Below are 21,064 nucleotides of genomic sequence, written 5' to 3'. Positions count from 1 at the left end.
GACTGATATTTATGATTGCATATTGATATGTATGTTTGACTAGATGAGAGAAAAAATGAGTCATTTCAAGCAACTATATTGCCTCTTCTGAATCAAATGGAGATTTTTATCAATAGATGTGAATGCACATTTTTCACTAATGTATTGCTTAAAGCTCTGCTATGAAAGCATCCTCCCTTACCACTATCACTTCTTTCAAGATGAAAATCAGGAACAAATAAGACTAATCTAGAATCCTATGGTTTTGTATTTTCAAGAGACCATATGTAGCACCATTAAATTCACTGTACATAACGGGCACATCTACACGAGATGCTAACTGCACATTAGCTGAATGATACTGTGCAGTAGCATGTCACAGCACCAACAAACAGTGCTAGCACACTACTGTATAGTATTATTAGGCTACTGCACAGTAGCATCACTTAAAAGGCATTCACCAGTGCTACTGTGCAGCAACTCTGGTGACCATGCATTCATTTAGTAAACAAGTACTAAATAAATGCACAGTAACCACTGCACAGTAGCATCTTGTGTAGACATGCCCAAGGTGTAGATTTTGTTAATGGCACCCTAAAAGTATCAAGACATACAAGGCAATAAGAACATATTACATACCTGTCATATACATTAAGCAGCCAGTTGAGAGACATATCTACACAGAGGGGAACGTTCACCAGGTCCTTGTGCTTCTCTTCAAGTCCACTGTAAACCGTAGTGAGGCAACTGATCACATCCTGGACGCCAACGAGCTGGTCGTTTTGGTTCAGCTTGTGCTCTTTGAAAACTTCATTTGTTGTGTTCAATTCCAACAGGTCCACTAATGACAGACAATTATAAATAAAAATGGCATTACTAATGATATCTCAATATTCCACGGCTGCACCTTGAGTTCTCAGCTCAATCACTGCAGGGAGGATGTTAGTTGAAAGAAATGACTTTCCTTAGTAGCATTGTGGTAAAACACCTCTCTGTTAGCTGCAGTTCACCGCTATTTTTGTTTCTTATTTGTTTGGGGTGAGGGGGTGGGGGTTGGATAAAATAAACAATTAATATGCTGAGATATTACAATGGGAGTTCTCTGAGTCCATCAGAAAGCAGAATCTGGTCTGGATTACTAAATGATAAACAACTCTAGTCAGTGCAAAGCAGTGCAAATTCTTAGGTATTGATAGAACAAGGCTATAGTTATGAAGAACTAGTTTATTCCTGATGGATAACAATGCAAGCTAGGTGATGAGAAATAAAAAGAAAAGTATTATTTAACTTTTTCTAACAGCAATTGAGATGAAGAATAACTTGGTATAAGGAAGGACAGTATGAACCAAGTGCTGGTATAATCCTCAATAACATTTTTGATTAGATGAGTTAGAATTTTAGCAAGTAGCAGTAATAGTTTCCTGGCATCCTTTTCCATAGTAACCTACAGTATGAATCTAAAATACTATCATCCATGGTTGTTCCTTTCTGTGTAGAGTCAGTAGTGCATTAACATTATAAATGCAATTTCTCAATGGAAATAAGACTTGACAGTTCTAGGATGAATAATAAATTGCTGCACACCAGCAATATAAAATGAAGACCCCAGAAGGGCAGAACTCTTTGTATACCATGAGATAGGTTTAGCAGGGGCTAGAAAATGAGACAGACAGAAAACAAAAATGGCAGTGGCAAAAACTGTACTGCTACTGGGTGTTTAGATACCTCTCTACTCTATTAGAGCAATTGAGCTGAGTTTCAATGAGCCGATATTAGAAGGTATCCTTAAACAATAATAGAACATTCTCAACTCCATCTTGTCCAATTTACTTATCCATATACCAATATACAAATAAGAATAAGACAATAAAATACTTCTTTCACAGTCCTTGCTCTTTCCCCATATTGACACATGGTGTATTCTGGCTTAACAATGTCCTTAGAGATTGGGTGCTTAGAGAAGTATTTATGAAAAACCTGCCACACCTCTTCAGCTTGGAAAACACGGCATGTGCGCATATATGGCAGGATGCTAAAAAAGTAAAACACTTTGCCATTTGTATAACTGCAAGGAACCGCTGGGCCTTGTAGTATGACCGTAACATCATACAATAGCTGGAATAAGTAAAATATGCATAAATCTCATGGAAGCAACTGAGAATCCAAAAATCAGAACAAAAAGAATAAAAAGAATCTCCAAACTGGTTTGAAAAGGCAGAAGTGATGTGAGAAAATGCTATTTAACCACACATATATGGGGTGCGTCCACACATGCAGGCACATGCGCTTGCAGCAGCTCAAATAGAAGCGGCACAAATTTGAGTCAAGGCTTTTTGCCTCAGTGCACATGTCCAGACATGCACTTTGGTGTGGGGCAAACTGTGCCAGCTGGGGAAAAATAACCCTGCCTGGCTCCTCCCGGATCTGCAGACAGGGGGAGCTAGAGCCTGGGGCCAGCACCTGTGGGCCTGACCAATTGGTATCTGGGGACACTAGCCACTTGTGCCAGCTGGATTGCTGCAGCAGCATCCCCAATCCATTTTTTTAAAACACCCCGAAATCCATGTTCTTCCACAATTAAAACAAAAGACCACTATACATATCACACTCAGAGAAAGAGAGATCAGTTGGGCAATGCTTTATTGATATATTTACAAAGTTAAAGCAATTTGGAAGCAATTTGAAATAAAATAAATTCTAAATATCTATATGGCTTGATGTGTGCTTTTGGTTTTCTTCTCACATGATGGCTGTGTGATGGGGGGATGGGGGGTTTGCAGGAGTGGGGTGGGAAGGGGTGTGGAGGGGGATACAGGCTGATGTATGGGTAGGTGTGGGGCAATTGTGGGGGGATTGTGGATGTGGGGAGACCTTGTTGGGGGCTGCTCAGGAGGGGTTGGTCCCCTGGCCCCCACAGGGTAGTCCCACCACACAGCACATGGACTGCCCCCCCTGCAGAACCACAGCCCCTCCCCAACAGGGTCCTAACCAACCTGCAGGGCCGCAGGCCCTCCTCCCCCATCCCACAGGGTCCCAGGCACCCTGCAGGGTCACAGCCCCCCCATGCAGGGCCCACAATATACCCCCTGCAGCAACAGTGTGAGTGGGGTGCTCACAGTCTGCTGCTGCCAGCCCCTCGCAGCATGTCCCTGAGCAGCTCAGAGCTGGGGCTGCCTGTGCTGCTTGTCAGGGACTGGCACCTCTCACCAGTGTCACCCAGGGGCTGGCGCCACTTGCGGGCACCTCATGTCGCACTGACTCCAGTGTGGCTCGCTAGCCCAGTTTTGTACTGGAGCAGGACGTGTGGCTCCAGAAGGCATGGCTCCTGTGCAAATGCACACTAGATGCAAAGCCTGGGCCAGATTGGGTTGGGTCGGGCCAGTGGTGTGCATTTTCCATGAGGCTCAGGCACACCTGGAAAATGCACCCCACCAGCTCAATCTGGCCCGGGCCGCACAGCTAGCGTGTGTTTGCACAGAAGCCACACCTCCTGGAGCTGTGCATCCCACTCCAGTGCAAAGCTGGGCTAGTGAGCCACTGCCCCTGCTTTGGAGGGCACCACAGCTCTGCTGTGGCCACCACGCACCACCAGCTCTGCTGTGGCTGCCACACTTCACTGGCTCCACGCTCTGGCTGCTCACCACCCCGTCGCTTGCCAACCCCTGGCCCCACACAGGCTGATATGCCTTGGGCCCCACACACCCCTAGGGACAGCTCTGGGGCTGTCACATGCCTGCCCCCACCCCACTCAGTGGCCACGGTGCTGGAAGCAGCGGGCAAGCTGGGCTGTGGTGGCAGCAACACACCGCTGTGTGACCTGGGATCCATACATGTTGAATGGACCTGCTGCGGCCCATCCAACACCATGCACTAGCCATACAGCACAGCATTGCCACCAGCTGTGCCTGCAGCAGAGCCACAGCCACGCTGCCTGCTGCCACCACTGCTGCAGGAGCCGGGCAGGGGGGCAGGCATGTGGCAGCCACTGCTCAAGACCCTCCACAAACCCACCCCCATATGGGTCATCCTCTCCCCTTGCTCCCCACACCCTCCGACATCCCCCTTCACTTCCCATAGCTCCCAACAACCCCCTCCACTCCCAACACCTCCTGACATCCCCCACCACTCCCCACAGCCTCCTGACATCCTCCTGCCACTCCTCGCACCCAACCACGCCCAGCCATACCCATAAACCACTCACTCCACATCCCTAACTTACCCTTGATAGCGCCAGGGGCAGCAGGAGCACCACAGAGATGCTCTGGCCAGAAACCAGAGCCTCTCTCCTGGAGGACCGACTCCCGGATTGTCTCCAGGCATGGTCTTGACTTGTGCCTTGCCCCGCCGTTCCACGGTGCATTTTTTTTTTTAACCCCTGGATATCTAGGAGTCTAATTTTGCCCCCGCGCTGTAAATATGCAGCACAGGGAACTTTTTTTGTTCCCGCACATGTGTCTTGCCATGTCTCAAAGGGGTTTGAGATGCTTCAAGATGCACGTGCATGCTCATCTGGATGCACCCATGAAGTCCAAGACTGTTTAAGATCATGTCATTCTTTCATACCCATTGGGTGTGAAAGTATGGGTCAAAACTCAAAATTCTCATAACAGGTGCTCTTTAAAACACTACAGTACGTATTGCACTTGATGTGTTGGTAAATGAAACCTCCTCAGTATTAAAACAAACATTTTTTTGGCTTAAAGTAGAGATACTTGCAGTTGGACTTTCCTAACACAAAGGGCTTTACATTGAAAATTTCAGTGCAAGCAGATACAGCAACTATTTTTCAGTCTCCAAGACTTGAAGTGCTATGCTCATGCAAATTAATCAACAGTATTTAGGATGCTGAAAGAGTCCCACTTTTGACCTGATACCTGATATAACAAAGAATAGAACAGACTTAAAGGACAGCACATTTAATGCACTTAAAAATGTATGTAGACTAAGTTAATGAAGTATACATGGGATCAAAGTTCATGCCATTGAGCTGTATTGATAGCTTGCGGGGTGTGGCAAAAAAGGAATTTCTAGCTTCCCAATATTCTGCACTGGTCATCTGGCTGATTATACTGAGGTATATTAGGTCATCAGGAAGTTGTTTCTATTGTCAGACACAGTATAATTGATTTTGTAAATTATTCTTGTATAACAAATATTATGTTGAGGAAATCCTAGCCTCACATTAGGAATTAAGGGGGGGGGGGGGGGGGGAGGGCAGAGGGGAAGGAAGCGTCTAAAAGGGCTTATAAGAACATTTAACTCTGCCCTCTCTCACACACCACAGCCAGAAAGCCTTCTATCAAATCCCTACAATATGTCATAGATAGGGAGCAGGAGATAGAAAGGCACTGCCAATCTCTTGCCAATCCCGTTCCCAAAAGCTTTTAAGTAACAGCCTGTATCCAGATAGGGAAAGGTTTAACCACATTCAAGTGCTCATGGTGGCTTATGGCCATAATACAGCATATGTTTTAGTGAATTTTCACTGCCCCAGTTTGAGTCTTGCCAAATGACAGGAACATGCGTAAAGACTGACTCGTTAACCATCCAATTAACTGAATGAGGCTCACACATCTTTCCTTTCTATACTATGGATGCTTTCCTGAAAGAAAGCCATAAACATAAGCAGAGCCATTCTGCATGCTTCAAGCTTATGTGCTCATCTGGCTCAGGAGCAAGTGACAGCATGCTGCTGCTAATGGTGAATTCAAAGTTGTTGTGGTTTTGTAGTAAAGCACTCCTGTGAAGTTGTGACCTTGTAAATGACAACAGCCCACAGGAAAGCCAGGCTAGAGGATGTTGACACACATTCTGGCAGCGCAGTCAGCTCCAGTGTTCGCCAGCCTTTGTTAGAGTTAGAGTTCTTACGTACGTGGTTTAATTCAAAATCACCTGCAGAGGCCCCATGACCGAATGCTGGTTGAAAAAGGATTCTCTTTTCCCCTTCTGGTATAGTTTATTTCTTGTTATCAGTAACAACATTTCCCTGAGTTGAGTTCAAGTGCATCTTACAAGAATAAGAAAATTGCACAATCCAGAATCAATACATATTTATATCCTAGCACAGTGAGTCCCAATACCAAAGTGAGGCCTTTTCATAGTACTCTAAAGATATAACTAAGTACTCTTAGTATATAACTAAGGACCTACCAAAAATTGCAATTTTTGTGGAAATCGCAAATTAGGTAAGTCCCCCGTGAAAAAGCCTGGTTCCTGTGAAAAAGCTATAAAATGAACAGCAACTGGATAGGGAGGAGTGGGGGAAAGGAGCTGAAAACAGAGGTGAGAAGCCCTGGCATCCTGAAGCATAGGGGAGGGGGAGGGGGGAAGGGGAGGAAAATTTTTGCGGCAGAGCATGGTGGGCTTTTCCTATGAAGAGGGCCCCAGAAGTCCCGCCCCTCTCTGGAGATTGACAGATGGCCATCTGCAAGAGGGTCCCATACCTCTGACTGGCTGAAGGGCCCTGGAAGTCCCCACTCTCCTCAGAGATTAACAGATGGATATCTGTCAATCTTCAGGGAGGGGTGGAACTTCCAAGGCCCCTCAGCCAATCGGAGACGTGGGAGAGGGTGCTGCACTCCACCATGAAAATGGTGACCAACACCGCTCTCAGACCATGAAATCGGGGGGCATCCCCCATGAATTAGGTAGACCCCTATATCTAACAGAATGGATCTGCAGGCTCCTTTCCTCCTGCCCAGCCACAAAACAGGGTAAAAAAAATGCTTCCTTCCCCACCTCATGCACCCCACATAATAGAAAACAAAAAAAGCAAGTACCTGTGCAACTCTTGTAGGAAACAAACTGTTCTATTTACTATAAAAATAAATCTATCAAAATCTACCTCCCAAAAAGCAGAATACAAAGAAGTATTATTCTACCTGTTTGCTCTTAAAAAAAGAAAGAAACCTCCCTTTCCAGAGCAGAATCACAGAAAATTAGGGTTAGAGGGGACCTCAGGAGGCAACGTAGTCCAATCCCCTGCTCAAGGCCAGGACCATTACAAACTAGATCTTCCCAGCCAAGGCTTTGTCTAGCCAGGTCTTCAAAACCTCTAAGCACGGAGAGTCCACAAACTCTCTGGGCATCCTGTTCCAGTGCTTTACTACCTTCTAAGGAAGATTTTCCTAACATCTAACCTAAACTTCCCTTGATGCAACTTGACACCATTGCTCCTTTTTCTGTCATCTGCCACCATTGAGAACAGTCTAGTTCCATCCATTTTTGAGCCCCACTTCAGGTAGCTGAAGGTGGGTATTAAATCCCCCCTCTGTCTTTTCTTCTCCAGACTAAATAAGGCCAGGTCCCTCAGCCTCTTCTCATAAGTCCTGTTCCCCAGCCCTCTAACCATTTTTGTTGCTTTTCACTGGACTCCCCAATTTGTCCACATCATTTCTGTAGCAGACAGTACTCCAGATGCAGACTCACCAGTGCCAAATAGAGGGGAATAATCACTTCCCTTGATATGCTGGCAACACACCTACCAATGCAGCCCTGCATGCTGCTACCCTTCTTTGCAACAGGGGCACACTGCTGGCTCATATTAAACTAACTGCCAATAAGTTAGGGGAAAAATGTTTTATGCTATTGGAGATCTCCTAATCATGGTCTGCAGAATGTACCCCACCAGGCACACGCTACTGCACCAATTCTTAGCTACTAGTAGGTCGGTCCCTGTCTTCACTGTGTGTCAATTACAACTCTACTGGCAATTAAATGCCACCTTTTTGGGAACGTATACAAGTGCTAAGAATTACTATAAGACATACAAAAAACTAGAACTCTTGGTTCCAAAATGATACCTTTTATTAGACCAACTGGAAAATGGCAAGAAAATTGTCCTTTTCTGCCAAGTACACCCCTGAAAGAATTACTATATGCATTTCATGGTTTGGTAAATTGTGGTACACAGAAGTTAAGTTTCTTGATCAAAATCACATAGTGAATCTGCAGCAGGGCTGCAAACAGAATTTAGGAAGCTCTCTGCTCTTACTCCCCACTCTCTCCCTCTACATGGATAGCGCAGACTAGAAACAGAAACCTACAATTTGAATTCCAAGAGAGCGCTGAACTTACATATTAATTAATCTGATTACATTACTACTGCCACATTACCTATTCACATTTCAAAGTCAAAGTCTATGAAGAACAAGTGGGACTAAGGTTCTCACTTCAGTTTTGTCCTTGTATTTCTTCCCAAAAAGGCCTTCTTCTCAGTCATACATGCTCTGACCGCAATTTGTCACATTGACCAGTCTGTGATGACCTCTATTTCTAGTGATTCTATTTGACACTTTCTTTGCATTCGTGCATAAGCCAGACATAAGCCTTTCTGAAGCATTCTACATTCAGACACCTTTAGAATAAACAGTCCACATTTAAATTATGAGAAGTGATTTTTTATTTTCAAATGACAGGCTGGCTCAAGTGGTGAGTCAGAAGCACAGCAGACTCATTTCTCACCCCTGCCTACACAAGAGACAAACCAAAAGCACAGTTCTGTATGTCTTTTTTGAACCCCACTTGCATAACAGGGGTGCTTACAGATGCTGTGCTTTGTTTATCTGAGCAGTGATCCCATGAGTACAAAAGAAATACCAACTGCTATAGCCACAGGGAATTAAACTACATCTTGTACCTTTGGCTAGGAGATGAGCATCTGTAAGCAGGCAATGACAGAAAGAACAGCATTTATTATATTTTTTTTCAGGCCTCTATAAAATCACACCAATGAGTAAGGAGTTTCAGTGAAAGAGACAAAAAACAGGGTTTAGAAACTGAACTTTTTTAGGATGCTTTGTTTTATGGCTTTAACAAGCACCATCTTTCTAAGCTATCTGTTCCCTTCATGGGTTCTTAATACCTTAAATGAACTCATTATCTAATATGCATGTACAATTAAGTTAACAAATCTCTTCAGATGTCAGGCAGAAACAAGGGGGATTTTCAGTCTTCACTCATGAGACACTGTATCGACTACTAAACAGCAGAATGAACTGTAATACAAGAGTTCTCATTCTGATCTGGTCTGATGGGTGACCTCAGACAAGTCGCTTCACTTCTCATGGCTTGTTTCCCCATCATAATACTTGATGATAATACTTTAATGATTGGCAAAGCACTCCAAGGTCTGCAGTTGAAAAAGGGCTAAATACTGCTGCTATTGCATCTCTCCACTTTTCAGGATTTGGAAGGAAACACTGTTCTTTCTTATTGCTTGTTAAAAGTAATCTGAATTAAGTTTCATTCTATTCTGCACAATTTCTTACTATCTGCTCATCTCTGTAACATCAAAGTGTTTTCCAGCAATTCACTAAGCAAGGAAACCAGTTGTGTGTAATTTGTCCCTTCATGTTCTTCCCACTAGGAGAATCAGGTACAGAAAAATGTCTTGTTTTGGCTTGGTTTGAGTTTTTATTTTTTAATATATACAGTGTGTTGCTATGTATTTGTGCCTGAGAAGGCAAGGTTAAATAAGCAGTCCTTTCACTTCAAAAAAAGTTAAGGCTGTGGTGATCCCTAGAAACCAGAAGGAGTCATTCCAGTCTCAGAACCATCCATTGTGCCAGAGGAGCATAATAGTTAACCATGGCTTTCATCCAGGAGTTTTAGACAATCCTTTGGCTATCCTAAGACCGGGTTATGGAGGTTTTTCAAGGTCAATATCCTGGCCTTAATTTAAAATGCTACACGAGGGGATGCTTGAGAGGCCCATGGTAACCTGTGTTGCTGAAGAGATATATTGCAGCCTTCCATAGTAGATGGCATTTTTATAGTGCTACAAGCATCACATTCAAACATTCAGCATTGCTGAGGTCCAGCCAGAACTGACAATCAGGATAAAACCATTGTCTAACAAGATGGGGATGAAGTTTCCTAATCAAGCAGAGGATAACAGAAGCAATGCTCCCAGATGCCGCTCTGTGGGAGCTTAACATCACTGAGGAAAGCCCAGAGTATGGCTGAACTAATCCATTTTAAGTGCATGCCTTCAACCAGTGGAAAACTGTAATGTTTTCAAACTGTTTTAACTATCTTAAAACTGCTGCTGTGTATGTTTCTTTTTTTGCTGAGATCATGTTGTGAGGTTGTGGCATCTCCATCCCTGGAGGTTTTTAAGACCCCAAAGCTAGAAAAATTTGGCTGGGATAATATAACTGGGACTGATCCTGCTTTGAGCAGGGGTTGGACTAGATGGCTTCCTGAGGTCCCTTCCAACCCTAATTTTCTATGATTATACATTTAAAACTCTGCCAAGTGGGATTTATAAGATGAGTACATCCTTAGTCTTGTTTGAGATGCATTAATAGATGCATGCCAGTGTTTTATTTGCTTTGCTGGCATCACATTCATGGCTCATGTTAATTCTATGGTCTACCAAGACCCCCAGGTCTCTTCCGGTTGTGGTGCTGGTAAGTGTAGCACTGTTGAGGTTGTAAGCATGTTGCAGGTTGTTTCTCCCCAGGTGTAGCACCTTACATTTCTTGGTGTTGAACATCATCAGGTTTTGATTCGCCCACCTTATGAGCCTGCCCAGGTCAGCCTGTATCCCCAGCCTATTCTCCAGCATGACCACAGTCCCCCATAATTTGGTGTCATCTGCAAACTTTGCCAATTTGTTTTTAACACCCAAATCCAAGTCATTAATGAATATATTAAAAAGCACCAGTGCAAGTACTGAACAATGAGGGATGCCACTGGTCACCAAGTGCCATGTTGACTCAGTTCCATCTATTATTACTGAGAATTACTAAGAGAATTATGTTCTTTTATTCTGATTATTGACAAGAATAAAGAAGGAGCATAGAGTGGACAGATCAATCACAAAAGAAAGCAGGGCCCTGTGTTCATTAGTGAGCCACTCAGATGAGAACTTTAAACCTATAAAGTTTGGGGGGGTCAAGAAACTAATGTAGCCTTCTGAACGAGGAGGACAAGCCAAAAACCCAACCAACCAAAATCCCTAGATGTGCTTTTTTTTTTTCCTTTTGATATTGCAGAAGAAAAGCCACAGAATAAAAACAAACTATTATCTTTGGTAGCAGTAACATTAGCAGTAGTAAAAGAACCTTTTATTTCTGAGAAAAATTGACAGCAAACCCAAGTAAGGAGGTTAGAGAATGGCCAAAGATGGAGGTCAGCAACCTATGGCCCAAAGTACCATTTTATCCAGCCCACAGAGTCAAGGGGCTTCTGAGGTACTTCAGCAGCAAGGGACTTCTGCAGTTGGGAGCTTTGCCCAGGCATCAGCTTGGCAGCAGAGAGCAGCAGTGGCGACAGCACTGCAGGGCAGAAGAGTGAATGCACCCAGTGTGATGGTGGAAGTATGGGCTTGGCTGGAAGCAGCCTGTGCTCAGAACTAAGTTCTATTAAAGTCCTCTCCTCTCCCCTCCCCCCTCCCCCCCCAGCTCCAAAATGTTGCAGACCTCTCACCTAAGCCAAGCGCACAGACCTGAATATCTTCACCCCTACCCAAACTTTGGACAACTTACACTCAGCTGTGCCCAAAGCTAACATGGAAAGAGTCCTTTCCCATACAGGCCAATGTTTTAGTATAAAGGCTAAATCTCTAAGTGGAGAACACTGCAACAGGGAGGTTTATTTTCTCTCAATATAGATGAACACCCTTTTGGACTTCGTGTATTCTGGTTCAGGATCACAGAAAGGCTCATATGCTACTGCACAGTATCGATTTATCCTGGGGCCAGGATATCGTTGCAAAAGTCAAGTATTTATTTTCATGTTGCTTTCAAATATATAAATCAAGGGAGATGCCAAGTCAACTTAGCTCATTTGACCAAACTGTCCTTCCTTTTCTTTCATTACCCATATTTAATTCACAGCAGTGACATATTCTACAGACAATCAATGCTGTCATTTTACGGTGTGAATGACAAACTGTCAAGGAGACTTCTGACCTCTTGTTTACCAGTAGTGGCTCTAGTACTGGGCCCACCCTCCTTTCTGCAAGTAGTGTACAGAGCGATTAATTAGTTCTGAAGGATAAACTTACAGCATAATGCCTTTTGCAGTCTTCGGATTTTGATAGCTGTACGGTAGGCAGAAAAGCGTACGTTGTTCAAGTCAGCTAAAATACACAAAAAAATGTTAGCTGTTTCTAAAGAAGGATCAATAGCAAGGAAAATGAAGCCTGTCTGTAAGACTATTTTGACATATAATATTCAAACAAAAGTTTGGTCTTAAATTCACATTAAAAATAAGGGTTAGCAGAAGAGGAGAAAATATAACATTGAAGCCCAAGGCATGAAGTTTGGACCTGGTTTAAATTATCTGGTAGTCAACTGAAAGACTCCTTTTAATGTCAGTGGGACAGGCACACCAGAAATGCAGGCATCATTACACTGACATACATGCACTACGGTGTTTTCCAGAGAAGCATGAGGACTAGAGCTATCTCACAGTATAATCAAAGAAAGTACAGATGAAGGATGGGTGATGGATGCAACCAAGATCATAGTAATGCAGTGCTGAAGTTTAACCTGAGTCTTCTAAAGCCAACATTTCCATAATGTCATGTTATCTGATATTATTTCCATAATGTCAATCACTTGTTAACACCTCAAAGATGGGAACATCAGTATATAAACTGGTAGAGGGAGAATCAGGTAATTTTCAATTTTACAAACTGTTAAGTATAATAGTATCTTTTCTTTTTTAATAGTATTTTATCCTTGCATGCCTGAGGGGATATTTTGCATCAAATGCAGATGCTTATACAGGTATACTGTCAATTCAGTGCTTTCCTAATACATAAAACAGGCTTTTGTTACTAGTTATCAGGCTCTGAGACAATGAAAACACAGGGTTTTGTGTCCCTGATTACAACAGAACTGAAATAAAATAACATACTACATGAAAGGGTAAAATTAATTCTATTCAATTAAACCTATTTGTTGAAAAACAACATAGACAGACAAAGACAACATGTTTCTTGGCACTAAATATTCAACCACATAGGAAAAAATGCTTAGATCAGTGGGGGCCAACCTTTTTGATGCACACATCACAAATCAGTGCAATACCCTGCACTCGCCTAAGTGCCACTCCTATCCCCTTCTGCTACCTCATTTGCTGCTCTGCCTTCTGCTCTGTACTGTTCTCCACAATCAATCTGCTATTCTGCTTTCTGCACCATCTGCCACTGTGCTGCCTGTCCCCTCCCTTGATCCACTACATGCCACACACAGAGGGTGCTTATGGCACACATGTTGTAGGCTGGCCACCCCTGGATTAGATAAACAAGTACCTGACAAACTCAGGCACTTCTATTCAATAGAAATTGGGCATTTTATTCATCCTATTAAGACAAACTCCATAAAATCATTCATGTCAAGAAGAGCACTCACCTAGGGACTGGAAGAGTTCAGTCATTTTAGGATGATCCCAACAAGTCGTCTGCGTCTGGTGACTATAAGAGAGAGAGACAAGCAGAGCTTCAGATAAGAAAGAAATCATTCCAATGCACACACATATACAAACATGACTATATGCAGGAGTGATAAAAAAACCCTGCTAGCTCATATCAACATACAAAGTCTGAATCATCCAATTCCTTGATGTTTCTGAACACAAAATAACCAACAATTCCTTGATGTTTCTGATCACAAGATAACAAACATGACCTCCCTTCCTTTATTTAGCTTCCTGTTTCTGAGCCCTTTTAACTCCTGCTTTTGTCAGTTTTCTCTTACCATATTGGCTGCACTCAGATTCTGAAGCTAAGTGAAGGGCAGATATGGTAAAGTTGCAAAATTTCCCTACTAAGGGCAACAAATTTGTAAAATTTGAAGGATTTTTATTTTAGGTCTAACTATGCATTTAAAATTAGTAAATATCAGGATATGTGACATGACTTTTCTCTGATTTTATGACTTTTCTGTAACATATTTAATGAAGTGCTAAATCACCTTTCAGCCTCTTAAACCTGTAAGTATCGACTATCATAGGATAAATGACTCTGTGCATTTATGCTCTCAACAGAAGATGATATAATAAGTACAGCTATTTAATCCACCATTTAACATCTCTGGTTTAATCCATCAAGATTTCATGTATGCAGCCATGTGGTTAAAACGCAGCTTACCTGATGCCCACTAAAATCTCATTTTTTTTCTCTTGTATTAGTCATGTGGTGGTTCTATTTCTCTATATTAACTATGAGCTTTAAGCCTGTTGAAATGATGATATATTCTTGACACACAAAACTTTGTATAATTTGAATTAGATTAGTTAAAAATAATTATACTAGAGATTAAAACTGAAAATTTCACATCTCTACTAAGAATTGGCAGAGTCATATTGAACATGAAATGATCCCAGATTACCAAATACATACTGAAGCACAAAAAACATGTTCTTTCTTTAATCTTTGTTTTTATTTGAATTTGAAAGTCCACAAATGCAAATAAGAATAAGTAAAATGGTCACTACAGAATGTACCAAACAACTATTAAGAATAGCGTGTATTTTATTTCTGAACAATCTATTTTTAAGGTGCTTTGCTTCTTGTACTTCAATGAGACAAGTTATTTTTTATTTTCATAGGACCATAGAAAATTAGGGCTAAAAGAAACGTCAGGAGGTCACCTGGTCCTGCTCAAACTAGGGCTATCCCAATTAAATCATCCCAGCCAGAGCTTTGTTTAGCTGGGTCTTCAAAGCTTCTATAGATGGAGATTCCACAACCTCCCTGGGTAACCTGTTCAGTGCTTTACTACCCTCCTATGGAGAAAGTCTGTCCTAGTATCTAACCTAAATTTACAAGCAAGCTACATCCATTTCTAAGACCACTGTTCCTTATTCTGTTATCTGCCACCACTGAGCACAGTCAAACTCCATCCCCTTTGGAACCACCCTTCAGACAGTTGGAGGCTAAAATTAACCCCCTGTCAATCTTCTCCTCTCCAGACTAAATAAGCCCAGCTCCCTCAACATCTCCTCATAAGTCATATGCCCAAGCCCCCTAACTATTTTCATTGCCCTCCACTGGACTCTCTCCAATTTGTCCACATCCCTTCTGTAGTGGGGGGGGGGGGGGTGTCCAAAACTGGACACAGCACTTCAGATGTGGTCTCACCGGTGCCAGATAGAGGGGAATAATCACTTCCCTTGATCTGCTGGCAACTCTCCTACTAATGTAGTCTAGTACACTGTTAGCCTTCTTCGCAACAGGGACACACCATTGGCTTACATTCATCTTATTGTCCACTGTAACACCCAGGTCCTTTTCCCCAGAGTTCTTGCTTAGCCAGTTAGTCCCCAGCTTGCATGGGATCATGGGATCATTCTGTCCTAAGTGCAAGACTTTGTACTTGTCCTTATATAACTTCATGAGATTTCTTTCGGTCCAATTCTCCAATTTGTGTAGGTCACTCTGAATCCTAGCCCTACCCTCCAGTGTATCTATTACTCTCCACCCCACCACTTCCTGAAGGTGCACTCCATCCCATTTTCCAGGTCATTGACAAAGATATTGAATAAAACTGGCCCTAGGACCAAGCCCTGGGACACTCCACTTAATACCAGCTGCCAACTAGACATCAAGCCATGGATTTCTATTTTTTGAGCCTGATGATCCACCCAATTTTCTATGTACCTTACAGTCCATTCATCCCATTTTTAAAAGTTACATAATACAGTTCCCATGATGTACTTTGGCTGTGTACACATGTGAAAATTATCTGGGAGAATTCTCCTGGGTTTGTATTCCTGGTAGAAAAACTAACCTGGAGATGCCTAAACAGATATTTGAATACTTGGTCCCTGAAGAACAGAAAGCGTGCAGTGCTGACAATGTGCAGCCAGGAGGCCTCTGTGCCTACATTTCAGCTTGCTCTACTGGCTCCTTCAGTCTGGAGACAGATGGCAGCAGTGTATGGGGCATCCCTGACAGGCTGACCTAGACTGCCCAGGGTCAGTTTGTGTTGCCCTGAAGCACAGTACAAGTTTATGAAGGGTGTTGTGTTCTGCTCCCTGGTCGGGGGGAGCATAACAGTCCAGTAAGCGACAAACTATTTCCTGGGAGTGATTTAACCCTAGTTGTTCCCAGGTTATTTTTCTTCTGGAGCTGCCATTTTTGCTCTGGGAGAAATATCCTGAATATCTCTACAATTATGGTTTCTACCAGGAAGACAGTGACTTGCCCAGAAAAAAGTGAATGTCTGTACATTGCCTTTGTAGGTCTGAAATTTGGATTATAAATTTCAGCAAGAATAACTTCCTTGGGAAATTTCTGACATGTAGAACTGCATTTCTTTAGAGTGTATTCAAACATTTCAAAACTAAAAGCCAAAAAAATTTAATACAGCTTTGACTGACAACGCTTTATGAATGGAAGAGGGTGGTTATTTCTCCCATATAGTTATTTTTTGCTCATAACTGAGTTTTTGTGGAAGGCTGAGGTAGGAGGCTTGCTCATGATGGGAAAAACGAAATAGTAAGTGATGGAAGGGTAGCAAAGCAAGACGGAAAAAAAGGGCAAAATGGGCAAGTGTGGCATGAAAATGAGATGAAGATGGAGGGAGAGAATAAGGGCAGGGGAGCACACAGCAGAGAAAACCCTAGTCAAAATTGTAGAGAGGTCTCTCAATGGACAAAGGTCTGTATTTTGGCTGTTTTTGCAGCTGTTCCTTTTAGCTAGACTCTCTGGCTGGCTCTTCTCTGCAGTTTTTTCCTAAGACCACATAATCTGGGGTAGGAGGTGGGAGATGGAAATGCACGCTAGTGTCCTAATACCTTTAGAGTGGACGTGGGGAGGCTCTCCCCTTCTCAGTTCTGGGTCTGATGTGGTTAGGTCAGCAGAGATGGTCCTGGCTGAACCCCATATTACCTTCTACCCACCAAAAGAACACTTCCAACTTCTGCTCCATTTGTTCCTATTTGCTTGAGTCTCATTACTATTAATGAGGAAGGAAAAAGAAAAGCACCAACTTCAACATTGCTATTTCCCACTAAAAAATTGTGTCTGATAATAATACTTTCATAATATTTTGAGCCCTTTTATGTGCACACAAATTGAATTTCACAGAAAGAATAAATGCATGTGCAGGTAAGCTTAACATGCAACAAATAAGAATGTCAGTCAAAGGAATCATTCTATGGGTCCAAAATAGCAGGCAAGAAAGATAAACTGCTTCCAGTTGATTTGCTTTATAAAGCAGCTTTATGACATGAGATCCATCTTTTCTGTGTAGCGTTACAATATTCAAACATTTCAAAACTAAAGGCCAAAAATATCTTGTGTAACTTTGACTGACAAATCTTTGAGTGGAAGAGGGTGGTTATTTTTTCCCATATGCAGTTGTTTTTTTGCTCATAACTGAGTTTTTTGTCAACAGATTTGAAAGAACACATTCTCAGTTGACTGCACTTCCACAGAACGACAATGGTTCATTATTAATGATCATGTTTATTGCCATGGACCCTCAAGGCCAACCAAGAATGAGGGCTGCTTTTATGCTAGATGCTATACTAACAAAGAACAGCTGGTCCTTTGCCTGAGAATATTTACAGCACAAGCAAAACACTGAGTGATGGAAGAACACAAGTGGAGTGAGAAAACCTCATTCTAGTTCCACAGAATTTTTTGTGGAAGGTTGAGGTTGCAGGCTTGCTTACGATAGGAAAAGGGCAGGGAGGAAAAGGGTAAAATGGGCACGTGTGGCATGAAGATGAGATGAAGATGGAAGAAGAGGGTAAGGGCCAGGGAGCACAGGGCAGAGAAAACCCTGATCAAAATGATAAAAGAGTTCTCTCAGTGGCTAAAGGTCTATATTTCGGCTGTTTCTCCAGCTGCTCCTTCTAGCTAAACTCTCTGGCTGGCTCTTCTCTGCATTTTTTTTTTTCCAAAGGCCATATAGCTGGGGGTAGGAGGTGAGGAGGGAAATGCACACTAGTGTCTGATGTGGTCTTGTACAACCTGAGGCAGTTTAGATTAGCCAATGAAAAGTGTGCTTAGAAAGTAACACTGAATAGTCTCCTGCACAAATAACATGGAAATGCAGGTAAAGGAATACCTTTCTTCCTGCACCCTGATGACTCCTTTTCTGTGTATTCAAGCCATAAATCCCTGTCCTGTCCTGATATACACAGTACATTCATTATGGCTGCAGTAAGGACCACTGCTTTTCTGGTAAATAAGGAAGGAAAATATGCAGGAAATAAGCTCCTGACAACCAAGAAAACCAGAATGAATCACAGTAAAATTGAATTTACATTCTCCTTGAACTATTTATTTCCTTAACTATAAAAATTCTGTTGAGACCAGATGATAACTAGCAAACAGTCACAGTTTTCTCCACACAGACACCACACACAAAACTTAGACAATTTGGTGATGCTAACAAATTAAGTGATGGAGAAACCTACATTATAATTTTTATCTTAAAACAGAGTCTGAATGCCTTCCTTGAGAGAATCAGAGCTTGATGTGAAAACAGAGAAAATATAGTAATGCTGCTTCTCAAAAATTTGGAATTTGGAAAATTTCTACATGTTCTGGAGCTGACTGAAAAAAATATCCGGGTAGTGTTTTGTGATGTTTATATGAAGAGTTTATCACTTGCCTTTAACCATCTCATCTACTTGCTAATGGATCTCTCCAAGGTTCTGAACAGATTTGAACAATCACCCTTAGCAAAGAAGCACAAAACACTTGTAGAATATTTCCTTCATTGCCCCAAATATTGCACTGTTTCTTTCCCAAATTGCAAGGATCAAGGATACAGAGCAGATATCAGTTAGTCCTGTCCCAGTGGCTTAAAGTATGATATTTTCTCTGCAGAACTAGAAACAAGAGATTTACAAAGGGAAAAGTTCTATATTTTCAATGGGATTCATAGCAGTGAATCTTAGCCCTAGAAAAAGAAATATCACCTGCACATCATTTGTGACATTTTAAGATATTTTTGTAAAATCAATGCCACAGATCCCAAAACTCAGTTGAAGTCTTAATGTAGCATACTACCAACACTACTCACAACAACTTAACCTGGAGAACCTTGTATGCCTATGTGTTTAGACCAACATGGCTACAACCAACACTCTTGTAACCTGAAACTGTGCTGCTAAAAAGTAAAATGAGTACTCAGGAGCCTGTTTACCGCACTACACCATACTTTGCCCTATTCATGAAACTATTTCATTACACACAAATTAATCCAAGATTTCAAAAAAAACAAATGACTGGCTATTTCAAACACGAAACATCAAACAACAATATTACTAGGCCAAAACTCTTCTTTCTAGTCTGTCAGTACATGCTAAATGAACATGCACCCATTTGGCAACTTGACAGAAAGAAGAAAACTATTTTTTTCACTCTTTTCCTTTGCAAAGGTAGCAGTAGCTGATTCATTAGATATTGCTATAAAAGCTAAGGGGAAAAAAAGCTATCTACTTTTATCAGAAGATAATAGAAGCTACAACAGCATAACGTAACAAATCTTGTTTGCTGAAATTATACCACTGTAGTATAAACAAAATGAAAGCCCCAACACAAAGACTGCATCCTCGAGTCTAAGGCTTTGGCCTTAGTCTGACCAGCACAGCCTGTTTCTGTTTCCAGAGGCTGAATAAACCCTGCCTAAAGCCTCCATTAGTCCCTGACTCTTTGCCCACTCACTAATACCTGAGTGGCTGACTCCTGTCATCTGACCTTCCACTTCCTCTATGTAGCAGCATTATTAAAATTGTACTCACCTGAAGGGATAGGAAGGGTGCCCCTGCAGAAGGACAGTGTGAGATGAGAGAGGTTTTGTCCCAGGAGGGACACTACTGAGGGTGAGTGAAGCTGCTCTGGAGGTAGCCCTCTATGAAGTGGGAGAAGTGATGTAAGCCCAGCAGGGGTTTGAATGAGAAGAACATTAGCAAAAGCCTGGGAAGAGTCTTGGCTTGGGATTGGCTGAGAGGGCTTGTTTGAAAGTGGGAGCATTTTTCCCAGGAAAAGGAGAACAAAGGGAAGAGAGAAGGGAATAAAGACAGGCTGGAAGCCAGGAAAAGGACCTCACCATGGCCATCCCTCAGAAAGCCCCTGTTGGAGCCCTGCAGAGGTGGCTGCTAGAGGCTGCACTGGAGAGAAACAGTGGATCCTTTCTTCCTCTCATCCCCCTTGGAGCTCTGCCAGGGCAGGCACAAAACAGCATCTGCCTGTCAGGAGACTCCAAGCCTGGGAAGACCCTGCTACAAGCCCCTGTGTGGCTGGGTGAGCACAGGAGAGGGGGACGCAGGACCAGGGAGAGACTCCTGTGGTTTTCTCTATGAGTGAGAAGGCACCCAGGGGAGAGGCAGGCTCAGTGTGCCAGAGGGAGCACTGGACTAGAAGAGCAGGGGACTGCTCCAGCCCACCAGAAGCCCTGGGGGGAGGCAGGGCCTGGAGGCGCAGGTGCATTTGCTGGGTGGTGTGAGGCTGTGCTGGACAGGGGAACTGCTACAACCCGCAGCCCAGACATGGCTCCCTGTGTGCAGGGGAGGAGGGTTGGGGCAGGAATAAGGTCTCTTGCAGCGAATGCAGGGAAGGAGTCACCATCTACTGCACTGAGACCCCTGAAGCTCGTGCAAGGAATGCTCAGCATGAGCTCCCCAGCCCCCCCTTGCTCCCCCAATAGCTGCCTTGCCCACCCCAGCTCCAGCCCTTTAAGAAAAAAAGAAAAAAAACCTGAGAAAACCCCCGGGACTCACCGCTCCTGCAGCAGCCTCGGGGCTTTGGGGGGCACATACAGAGCCCCCCACATGGTGTGGGACAGCAGGGATCACCCCCCACCCAGCAGGAATGGTGAGTCTAGGGTCTTTCTCAGTTTTTTTTTCCTTAAAGGGCCACAGCTGGGGTGGGCAGGGCAGCCATGGGGGGGATGGGGGAGCAGGGGGGGTCAGGAGGCCCATGCAGAGTGGGGATCACCCCCCCCCCCAGCAGCACCCCATTAATCCAGGGTGAGTGGGTTTCCAAGTGTTGGGAGTTGGGGTGGGCAGGGCAGCCATTGTCAGGCTGGGAGTGGGCTGGGGATGGGCCTCGCTGATTCAGATTCGGCAGAATCGAACAAGGACAGTGCTTTGAATCACCAAATTGAAT

At 43.2% G+C, this 21,064-nt stretch overlaps 1 protein-coding gene across 13 annotated transcripts in view; it reads right to left on the bottom strand.

The window, feature by feature from the left end:
• UTRN (utrophin) overlaps window positions 1-21,064 on the bottom strand; it is a 631,944-nt gene that overhangs the window by 86,239 nt on the left and 524,641 nt on the right. For all 13 annotated transcript variants that reach the window (XM_019488372.2, XM_014605522.3, XM_059713704.1 and 10 more), the window contains 3 exons: window positions 13,347-13,408; window positions 11,993-12,067; window positions 619-820 (listed from right to left, as the gene is read on the bottom strand). In XM_019488372.2, the coding sequence (XP_019343917.1) occupies window positions 619-820; window positions 11,993-12,067; window positions 13,347-13,408 (339 nt within the window). The remainder of the gene's footprint in view (window positions 1-618; window positions 821-11,992; window positions 12,068-13,346; window positions 13,409-21,064) is intronic.

This window comes from Alligator mississippiensis, chromosome 1, assembly GCF_030867095.1.
Source record: "Alligator mississippiensis isolate rAllMis1 chromosome 1, rAllMis1, whole genome shotgun sequence".
Taxonomy (NCBI): domain Eukaryota; kingdom Metazoa; phylum Chordata; order Crocodylia; family Alligatoridae; genus Alligator; species Alligator mississippiensis.
This window is presented reverse-complemented; position numbering and strand designations above follow the sequence as displayed.